Below are 11,682 nucleotides of genomic sequence, written 5' to 3'. Positions count from 1 at the left end.
CTCTCTCTGACCAAAACGACCACTGGTCGTGGTCTGCCAAAATGGCGATGCCAGTCCCGGGGGGCAAAAGCCCAGAGGGGCACACACGCTCAACAGAGCGAAGTGACAGTGCTTTCCAACTTTTTGAAGACCTCACTGAGGTATCAAATGCCATACAACCCGGTACATCCTCAATGAGGGAAAACACAAGTTCACAAGAACTTTGCCAGTCAGAGGACATGGAGACGAGAAGGGGTGGGGGGAGCAGTAATGACACAGACACCCCGCTTGACGAGACCTCGCTGAAAGCCATTCTCCAGGGTCAGACTCGGGCTATGCTGAGCATCAGCCAGGCACTAGCTAAAATTAGCAACAGGCCGGAAAACACCGAGGCCGAACGAACCCAGCCGAGCGGGTCCGAATGCAACCAAGATGGCGGCGCCCATAGCGAAACCGGTGAGTCGGACGATGATATGATAGATACATTGGTGAATCACTGCATCGACCAGGGAGTTAACCGTGCCACTATCAGTGATGCAGCTGAGGAGGAGGCAGGCGATACTAGCAATCTGCAGGCCTTATTGGCAGATATTGTTGATTTTTTGGGGGAAGAGGAAGCAACGGGACCAGCCATTACAGAAACACTGGCGACCTCAATAACCCAGGGCCTATCAAAACCTCCCAACATGGACAAACTAAAAGAAATCATGGACAAATACAAACGGCCACAAAATCTCCCCTATCTGGTATCACCTCAAGTTAATGAGGTTATCTGGTCTGAGAGCAAAAACTTCACACGATCTCGTGACCTGAAAATGCAGCAAACACAGAAAATGATGGCCAAAGCCATTATACCGGTCGTTGAAATGACTGACACATTGATGCAGGCTGTGCTCCACAAACAACAAATCAACGTTGTTGAGCTGCTAAAGACGACAAAAGACACTCTCAGACTGTTAATCGGAATCCAATCTGACCTGAATACTAAGAGGAGAGAAAACTTCAAGCCAGACCTGCAGGGACCCTACAAAAGGCTGTGCAACAGCGACATCAACGTCACCACCCACCTTTTTGGTGACGATCTCTCCAAATATGTCAAGGACATAAATGACACCAAGGAGCTCAGTACCAAACTACACTGGAAGGAACTGAACAGGGGGAGCCCCGCGGGGAAAAGTGTGGGTCCTGCACAGAGATTCTCAGGGTCAAGGTTCAAGCCATACAACTCGGGTCCAGCCAGGAAGGTGTACACACAGCAGAGAGGCAAAGGGTACTCTGCAGGGGGTAGGCCTCAAAACAACCATGGGAGCAGACAGCGGCCTTTTTTAGGGCAACGCCAACTGGGGCCAAGGTCATCCCAGAAACCTCAATGAGTGAAAACACCCAAACCCCACAGGTTGGTGAAAATACTATGCTCCCTCCAGTAGTTGTAAATACACCTGAAAATTTCTTTGCGGGGAAGATAAGCAATTTTGTAGACAATTGGGCAAAAATCACGTCTGATCCGTGGACCCTATCATCTGTTGAGGGAGCAAGTATCGAATTCAACACTGTACCCTTGCAACATAATGCTCCTCCCCCTTTAAGACTGCAAACAAGTGAAATAATACTCATGGATGCGGAGATTGAGCGAATGTTACAAAAAGGCATTATTACAACATGTGAACATTCTCCGGGAGAATTTTTATCAAATGTTTTTTGTAAGGTGAAAAAAGATAAATCACTAAGAATCATCCTAAACCTTAAATGGTTAAATGACCATGTAGATTCCTCCCACTTTAAGATGGACACTTTTAAAACAGTTTTGTACCTGATTCAGAAAGACTGCTTTTTTGCCTCGGTCGATCTCAAAGACGCTTATTATTCTGTCCCCATTAGAGCTAGTGACAGAAAATATTTAAGATTTCTTTGGGGTGGAACTTTATATGAATTTACTTGTCTACCCAATGGCCTGTCATCGGCCCCAAGGCTATATACTAAGATAATGAAGCCAGTTTTCTCCTCTTTACGAAAACAAGGGTTAGCAAATACAGCTTATATTGACGACTCATTATTAGTAGGACAAAACGAGAAATTGTGTTCAGAGAATGTGGAGGCTACAGTAAAAACGCTTGATAGCCTTGGCCTCACGCTTCACCCTATGAAATCTGTTTTAAAACCAACTCAATCCATTACATACTTGGGTTTTGTCATAGACAGTACCTCCATGACAGTTACTTTAACTGATGAAAAGATCTCCACAATGAAAAATATGTGTAGAGACATGATTAAAAGAAGATCAATATCCATTAGAGACATGGCAATTCTCATAGGGAAAATGAATGCCAGCTCCATGGGTGTGGAATACGCACCTCTGCATTTCAAACACCTAGAGATTGCGAAAAATGTAGCCCTTAAGCAAGCAAAAGGTAACTATGATGGGCCATTAACACTAGATAAACAATGTGTATCTGACCTTCACTGGTGGATAGACAATGTGGACAAATACCCAGTTTTTCTTGAACGAGCTCAGCCAACCATCGTAGTGAAATCTGACGCCTCTAAATCAGTATGTGGAGAGACAAGTGCGGGGGGGCAGTGGAACAGTGCAGAGAGCAATATGCATATCAACTGTTTAGAACTAGAGGCTGCAGGCCGTGTACTGAAATCCCTCTGTGCTCAACTTCGCAACATGCATATCAGACTTCTATTGGATAATACTACAGCAGTAGCATATATTAACCATATGGGTGGTACTAAGCTAGATTGCAACAACATCACAAGAGAAATATGGCTGTGGTGTATAGAGAGAAAACTATGGATCTCCGCAGCCCATGTGCCAGGGGTGTGCAATATGGAAGCTGATTGGTACTCTAGAAACAATTCAGACGATAAGGAATGGCAAATAGATGTGTGTGTGTTCAATAAGCTGACATCTCTCTTTGGAACACCAGATATAGACTTATTTGCATCAAAATCAAACCATCAGCTACAACGCTATGTGTCGTGGTACCCTGATCCATCTGCATCAGCCATTGATGCTTTTTCCTTATATTGGGGTGACTTGTACAGCTATATTTTCTGTCCCTTTAGCATCATCGGAGTTGTCCTCAAGAAAATTCAGGAGGAGCAGGCAGACGCGCTGATGATAGTACCGCTGTGGACGACGCAACCCTGGTTCACCAAGCTGCTGCAATTATTGACAGACTGTCCCAGATTGCTACCCAAGTCACCTCAGCTTCTAAAACTCACATACAGAAAAGATGTGCTCCACCCACTTCACAAGAAGCTTCAACTCGCAGCCGTGAAACTATCAGGGAAGCTCTCCAGCGTGAAAGTTTTTCAAAGCCAGTTGAGGACATCATACTGCAGTCATGGCGAAATTCGACCCACCAACAGTATGGGAGTTATCTCCAAAAATGGATGCAATTTTGCAATGAACAAAATGCTGATACCTTTTCACCATCTCTCCAACAATGTTTAGAGTTTCTTGCTAGCCTGTACAAGAAAGGACTCGGCTATTCAGCTATAAATACAGCTAGATCAGCTCTATCAACAATAGTGACCGTTCAAAACATACCATTAGGACAACACCCGATTGTGACACGATTCATGAAAGGAGTGTACAACCTAAGACCAGCATTGCCTCGAAACAAGGTGACATGGGATGTCAGCATTGTCATCGGCTTTCTCAAATCATTTGAGCCTGAGTCACTTCAACAGTTGTCAATGAAACTGGCAACACTACTTTTACTGCTGACAGGGCAGAGAACTCAGGCTTTGCATATGATAGATCAAAGAAATGTTGAAATAACAGACAATTGTGTGAAAATTAGATTTGGTGATCTCCTGAAACAGTCCAGGCCAGGATATCACCAAGAAGAACTGACCATACCCAGTTATCCTGACAAAAAACTGTGTCTAGTTACCCTACTTAGACTGTATTTGTGTCGCACTGAACCTATCCGCGGAAATGAAACCGCCCTTTTCATATCCACTGTGAAACCTTATCACAGAGTTTCAAAGGACACAATTGCTAGATGGGTAAAAATGACTTTAATCAAAGCAGGTATAAACATGCGCATTTTCACCCCTCACAGTATCCGGTCAGCATCTACAACTAAAGCTTCAATGAAAGTCCCATTAAGTACCATTCTCAATACTGCTGGATGGAGTAGCCAATGTACATTTGCCAAATTCTATAAAAAACCTATATCCAACAGACATCAGTTCAGTGAAGCTGTCATGGCATAATATTCTATGATCTTAGACTAGTCTAGCTTAGATGAGTATTAGTTGAATCAGATTTTCGTCGACATGTTTGACATCTTACAAACAATTTGTGCCTTACATAAAAGGTTTGACAATTATTTCCACATTTGTCTTTATTTTCTTTCCATTCAAGAAATATGTTTCCTTCTCTAAATATCTCACGTGATTCCGACAATACGGAATCGGGAGGTGGAATTAGCAAATTAAACGAGACTTACCTGTAAGGTGAAGTTTGATTATAATTCCACCGACCGATGAAGTATTGAGGGATTACGTGCCCTCCACTCCCAACCCTTCTCTACTGGAAACATATTTCTCACCTTTAAAGACTGATGATTCAGCGCATGCGCACATCTCACGTAATCCCTCAATACTTCATCGGTCGGTGGAATTATAATCAAACTTCACCTTACAGGTAAGTCTCGTTTAATTTGCTAATTTTGACATAGCCCTGATGGTATGCAAGAATGCGTAAAGGTGATGACTTTTGGGTTACTTCAGCAAGTAGTAACTTTGCATTTAGAGTTAAATTGTTTGTTGAAACTGGATATAATATCTCTCAGCAAATGAGACAGCATGACTTCTTTGCAGTTACATGTATAATGATCTTAGTTTTGACATAACACTGATGGTATGCAAGAATGCATAAAGGTGATGACCTTTGGGTTACTTCAGTAAGTAGTAACTTTGCTTGCATTTAGAGTTAAATTGTTTGTTGAAACTGGATATAATATCTCTCAGCAAATGAGACAGCATGACTTCTTTGCAGTTACATGTATAATGATCTTAGTTTTGACATAACACTGATGGTATGCAAGAATGCATAAAGGTGATGACCTTTGAGATACTTCAGCAAGTAGTAACTTTGCTTGCATTTAGAGTTAAATCGTTCGTTGAAACTGGATATAATATGTCTCAGCAAATGAGACCGCATGGCCACTTTGCAGTTACATGTATAATGATCTTAGTTTTGACATAACACTGATGGTATGCAAGAAGGCATGAAGGTGATGACTTTTTGGTTACTTCGGCAAGTAGTAACTTTATTTGCACTTAGAGTTAAACTGTTCATTGAAACTGTGGATATAATATGTCTCAGCAAATGAATCTGTTGCAACTGTATTGATATTTTAGTATTAGAGTTTCCCTTGTGTTTGTGGGTAACAGCTGCGTTGAGTTAAACTGTTCGTGACATTACTTTGCATATATACCATGCAAAAGGGCTAGTTGCCTACAATCATATTGAATTACTACTGTAAGAGAAATTAGGTTTCATATTTTGCAAACAGGCTATTAACTAGCTACTATATCCAGTTACATCATGATGAGATTAAAGACACTAGACGTGATAGATCATAACGGTGTGCAGTGTAAATTTGCAGTTACTAGTGTTCCAGACATCTGTAATGATCGATTATAAGATTAATGTTATTGTTGATGATGACTGAGACTAAGCACTAACACTTGCTGTGCGCTTTAACTTTTCTTTCATGGTGTTAGACTATTTGACACATCCTTTGTATTGTTCCAACAATACATAATAATAAAAGTTCACAAACCTTCCTTTTCGATCATTGTCTATATGTATATCAAGAAAAATTGTGATAGTTTCAGTGTTTTCCTTTTCATGCTGGAATGCAGAATTAACGTTAATTTACAGAAACACTAAATTACAATTCACGTTTCAACATTAATTCACATGAAAAGTTTGGCAATCATGCTACCAGTTATTTCGTCATAAATTTACAGAATGTCTGTTCAGTTACACAATCAGTGTAAGTTACAATGTACATTTCGAATGTTAATTCACGACAAGTTTGCCAACCATGCTGCCAGTTATTTCGTCGTAAATTGGGAATTTTTTAGTGTTGACGAGTGGGTGTTTAATACCCCTAATTCATCATCCATGCAAAACCTTTCAATATAGAGGAGAAATGACCTTAGACTTTTACTCTTTCATTTTAATCAATTTTTTATGGCTAGATTGTCTATAATTGCTACTAGCTGAAGGAATGGTGTAAATCCAGATAGGGCCCATGCTTAGAATAATAAGATGACCGAGGGTGTGAATGAAGTCAATAAACGTACAGTGGGATCATGCTCTGTCTTTGCACCACATTCACCGTGGTACTTTGAACAGATAGAGAGAGATCTGCCTTTTTGTTTGTTATGCTTTTTAATGTTGGTGTCTGTGGAACTGAATAGAGTTTCTTTGAAAGTGTCCATTACAGGACAATAACCACACCTTACAGTATATCCCACGATACCTGATCTTTAGAAATTCAATTATTCAACAATTTTGATACTTTCATACAGATATTACTAATTTCAAACAGAAAGTCACTATCACTGCAAGTGTCTTCCAATGTGTACCGATCACGACCACTCCGACGTATGTACAATTTGAAATATTTTCAACAGCTTTTCACAGAATGAGTGAAAAGCTCTGAAATTTAGACAATGTATTTTATGAAGCCAAATGTTCGAAATTCTGTTATAACGTGGTCGATATGGTTCTCAGTATTTACATAAATTGTCAAATAAGATTTTATTGTCACCACAGTGGCCAGTGAACCACATGACTACACACAAATCGTCGCAATGTGTTGAAGTAATGACAGCTATGAAAAGATCAAATATTCACCTTCACATCAGTCCTAAACAACAACTCTGTACCACCCATGTGTTACTTCAGAGTACCAGTCATTACGCACTTGCCGCAGATATTCTCAAAAATAAAATCACAATCACCGAAAAGCTCGCTGTACAGAATGAAGTTGTCACTGGACGCCTGAAGTACAGGGTTCCAGAGGTTGGTTATTGCCATGGATAAGAGAGTGCTTGGCAAAGTTCTTGAGCTGTCTTAGGTTGACTCATCAGGTTGGCTCAGATAGGGAGGACGTCAAGATATTATTTGACATTAACTCTGCGGACTGTGGTTCAGTATGAAGTTGAACTGCAGTATCGGGCGTATAGCATTATCATGTTAAAATGTAATGTGAAACTGTGTGAATAGGGGAATGTCTAGTCAAAATGTGCGTGACCAAAGCACTTGACGGCAATGAGATTCCCCATGGACAATGATCAATTGAAATTGATCATGGTATTCTTTGAAATTTTTTTTTTCAAAACTTGATCAACCTATGTGTTCATAAATGGCGCGTGCAAAACTCCATCCTTGTACCCTTTGAAACTGATAAAAACAATGTCCTAATTAAAATCAAACGGATGAAGTTCACAACTTTATTTCCATTTTCCAGTTATTAAGAAAGTTGCTGGAAGACAACTTCAACTAACTGAAATTTACACACTATATAAATGAACTCTTGTAAAATAAATCAATAACAACTGTGATCAGTGTGACGCTGTGTGAAGACCACTCTGTATATGGGGAGTATACATGAACCACACTGTTGTGCTGTAATGTGTCAACTCTCTCCATACCAACTGCCATCTATGTGAAGCTTTGTGAAGACATCACTCTGTATATGAGAAGTTTACACGAATCACAGTCTTGTGCTGTAATGTGTCAACTCTCTCATACCAACTGCCATCTATGTGAAGCTTTGTGAAGACATCACTCTGTATCTGCCCGGCCGCCCGCTGTTGGCTAGTTACATGACACGCTTACAACTTTAGTTTATAGCTGGCCCTGTGTGCCAATACATTTTCCAAGGGTATATATAGTCTGGTTCATAATTATTGAGAATTTTTCTTCTTACTTTGAGCTATCCTAACACCTCAACTGATTCACTGATACTTAAAACTAAGTAATGGTATAAGGGAGGTAACTCATCTTGGCCTACTGAGTATAGTACAATTAGAGTTACCTCCCCTGAATTTGTAGCAGACGTCATTTTCCTCAGCACTGTCAACAATGTCTGCTGAAGATAAAAGAAGGTTGATTTTTGAGTTGTGTAATCAAGGAATTGATGATGTAAATACACTGGCAGAGAGAACAGGAACTCCTCTTTCTACTGTGTATAGGATTAGGAAGAATTTTAAAGAGGGAAAGGATTTTGGGCATCAGAAAGGAGCAGGGAGACCCAGAAAATTGGACTTCTCAGATCGCGTCCGGCTGGGAATTTTAGCGTCTAAAAAGCAAAGGGCAAGCATCTCCAACATCAGGTATGAAATGATAGAAAGGGGATCAACAGTTGTATCAAAATCTACAGTTAGAAGAAATTTGATTGATCTTGGATGGGAGAAAAAGACTGGAATTCTTTCTCCTCTCATGAAACAAGAACATAAAGACAGGCGTGTTGAGTGGTGTTTGGCACATGAAAACTTTGACTGGGAAAATGTGATTTTTACTGATGAAAGCTCAATATGGGTATATCCCAATAATGTGAAAATATGGACAAAGTCTGCGTCAGCACCGTTGTATCGACGACCTAAATACAGCCCAAAGTTTCATGTATGGGGAGGGATATCCTTATTAGGAACGACCCCGCTGTGTGTGTTTGAGGGAAATCTGACAAGTCAACGCTACACTAACATATTAGATAATTTTCTGCTTCCAAGTGCACATGTGTTTTATGGAAATGACTGGATTTTGCAGCAAGATAATGATCCTAAACACACCGCAAAACATGCCAAGCAGTGGTTTCAGGAGAAAAATGTGACTGCATTACCATTTCCTGCATATAGTCCTGACTTAAATCCCATTGAGAACATTTGGGGGATGATGAAGGAATGTGTGAATCAAAAGGGGTTGACAAAAATTGAAGACATGAAGAGAGAAGTGGTCCGATACTGGGACAGCATAACTCACGAGACACTAACCTCTCTGATAGGAAGTATGCCTACCCGTCTTAGACTGTGCCGGGAAGCTCAAGGAGACTTGATAAAATATTAAATTGTTACCTACACAACATGAAAAGGTCAGTTCACTTTCACAATACATTCAATTTTATCTGATTTGTTCTCGTTTAATAATATGAAATGCTTTAGCTATTCTCAATAATTTTGAACCATACTGTGTATTTGTCACTGACTATGGGAAATATTTTGAAAATAATTTACAGTTGTAGTAACTAGATGATGTCTGTAAAGTTCATGATCAGTCAAACTGTAACTTCCTCAGATCAACCCTACCCATTTATCAAACACTAAATGTGTCTGGTCTAGAGTATGCTTTCACCCAGTCAATAGTGTCATTCTTTTCTGATGACTAAGTGAATTAACAGTGACCACCAAGTCATGGTTTTGTTAAATTTGCTTTTGCACACCTTAAAGTTTATTCATTAATTACATTCTTTTAACACAATATCTCAATTCCTATATTTAATACAGGGCTGATTACGTGTTAACAGTGCCGGCAACATTTTTTAGTTATCAGCCCTGTAGGTGTCCTGTCTTTTGTGAGATTTTCATATACTGATGTTATCTGTCTGCAGCTATGTGAAGACATCACTCTGTATATGAGGATTATATATGAATCACAGTTCTGCTGTAATGAGTCATCTCCCCCTTATAATACAAACCACTAACAGCCATTCAAAACTATGATCGTTTGCTCACAATTTTTATCCTAAGGTGAATAAAATTCTGAGATTTAAATGTTCAGTTGGCAAGGTAAAATTATGAAAATTATTCACTTTGATTTACTTTTTTTACTTAAAGTGAAATTCATCAGTACGTTTTCACTGCAAACAGACTATATGTCTTGAACACTTTTAGAGTTCATTACTCAATAATGTTGTGTCTTTAAAGGTTTGTTGTCACAGAGATTAAAATTTGTTTTAAAATAAACAATAAATACCTGTAAAAGTCTAATAGCCATGACCTAAGTCTGATGTCAGCATCAGAAAGCACATGGATGACAATTCAGCTTCATCTGTAAGGCAGTTTGAAAGATGAGTTCAGAACAAACACTGCATTTTGAGAGAATTCTAAGAGGGAAGTTGGTCCACATTCTAGGGTTATCTAACAGCTCTAACTAAAGACACTAAAGACACCACATACACCATGTGGAACACACCAGAAATGGGCTTCACACATTGTAGTTGTACCCTTGCAGAGAAAGAACAAATTTGGGTTTTCAGTGTGAAGAGTGAATGCTTTAACCACTAGGCCACCCCACCACCCCTTGCCTCTTACAACAAGGGGTTATGGGTTACTGAAGACCAATTCTAACATGGATCTTCATGGGTCATTTGTTATCTGCATTTGTCTTATCCTTCCAGCTTGTACTGTAGCTACAAGACTGCTACAGCAACAAGACTGTGAATCTCAAATCTTAACGAAATATTGTCTGCTATATAGCATTTAATAAATAGAACGAGATTTCATTTCAGTTTCCAAATACGTCACCCACTGGTTTAGCCAAGCAGAAAGCAGAGGGGAACCATAATCATTGATAATGTTCTGACATAACATAAGTCTCAGAAACCATGTGAAGGAATGTTGCATTTTTACTGCTTTGCCAAAATTGTACAGAAGCTTCATAATATTACATCTATGATACTGACTAAAAACATTTTCACATATTTCCTACAGCTCTGAGTGAAATTGGTGATGTGCACTTTAACATTAAAATGAACTGTTACCTTCTTTTTTCAATCATTTCAATTGTCAAATATGAGATAAAATTAACAACATATATCAGAAAGACCCATTTTTCAATGTTACTCAATATATCAGCAATTTATCCAAGATTCCCAAAGTGAGTGAGTTTAGTATTCCACCTATAAAGCTGTGGTCTGTAAATAATGGTGTCTGGACCAAACAATCCAGTCCCACAATTGTGAACAGATGACAGATTCCAAAAGAAGTGCTCCTGGTAGACAAATTGAAACAAAAAGGTTTCCTGGACACTTTCTTCAATTTAGAGATACTTTACATATTATTTTGACTTTGTATTCAATGCATTTGAATAACAAAGCATTGAAACCTCTTCTTAAGTTATTGGTTTTGCTATCATAGAAGTATGAACAGTTAGTAGAACTATTAACATGTTTTGGGAATATATTCATTCTGATTTGAAACCCCAATTTTTACTGACATTTGCCCCAGACTGACACTTTCAGTGATAGAGCATGCCTTGATACATCCCTGAATACACAACATTTAAATTGCTAACATCCATACTGTTGAATTATCAGATATCACATTCATTCACACTATTTGTGATATTGTACACAGATGCATAAGGAGCATGTATCACAACAAACTAAGTCTAGCTTAAAACATATGTCCTCTTTTGTGAGACAATACATTCCTCCACATCTACATGGGTGTTTATACACACGGTCCTCCACACAAAATTCCTCAATGCGGACATTGTCTTGTACTGGCCAGTCCTGGACTAGACACCTCTCTTTCCATCTTTTATCAAAGAGTCTTCTCATCTCCACATTTCCCAGGATCTTCCAGGCATGGGTTATCTTAGTAAACTTCTCTGATAAATCACTTTTAGTTGTGTATGGGTTGAGTTGCTTATCTGGGTGG

General features: G+C 39.2%; 1 protein-coding gene across 1 annotated transcript; it reads left to right on the top strand.

Annotated features, from left to right (window-relative positions):
• Positions 1 to 2,275: 2,275 nt before the first annotated feature.
• On the top strand, positions 2,276 to 3,442 carry LOC137274733 (uncharacterized). Its single transcript, XM_067808076.1, has one exon. The coding sequence runs from the start codon at positions 2,276 to 2,278 to the stop codon at positions 3,440 to 3,442; it is 1,167 nt and encodes a 388-aa protein (XP_067664177.1).
• The last annotated feature ends 8,240 nt before the right edge of the window (positions 3,443 to 11,682 follow it).

The sequence above is a fragment of the Haliotis asinina genome, chromosome 1 (genome assembly GCF_037392515.1).
Source record: "Haliotis asinina isolate JCU_RB_2024 chromosome 1, JCU_Hal_asi_v2, whole genome shotgun sequence".
Classification (NCBI taxonomy): Eukaryota; Metazoa; Mollusca; class Gastropoda; order Lepetellida; family Haliotidae; genus Haliotis; species Haliotis asinina.
This window is presented reverse-complemented; position numbering and strand designations above follow the sequence as displayed.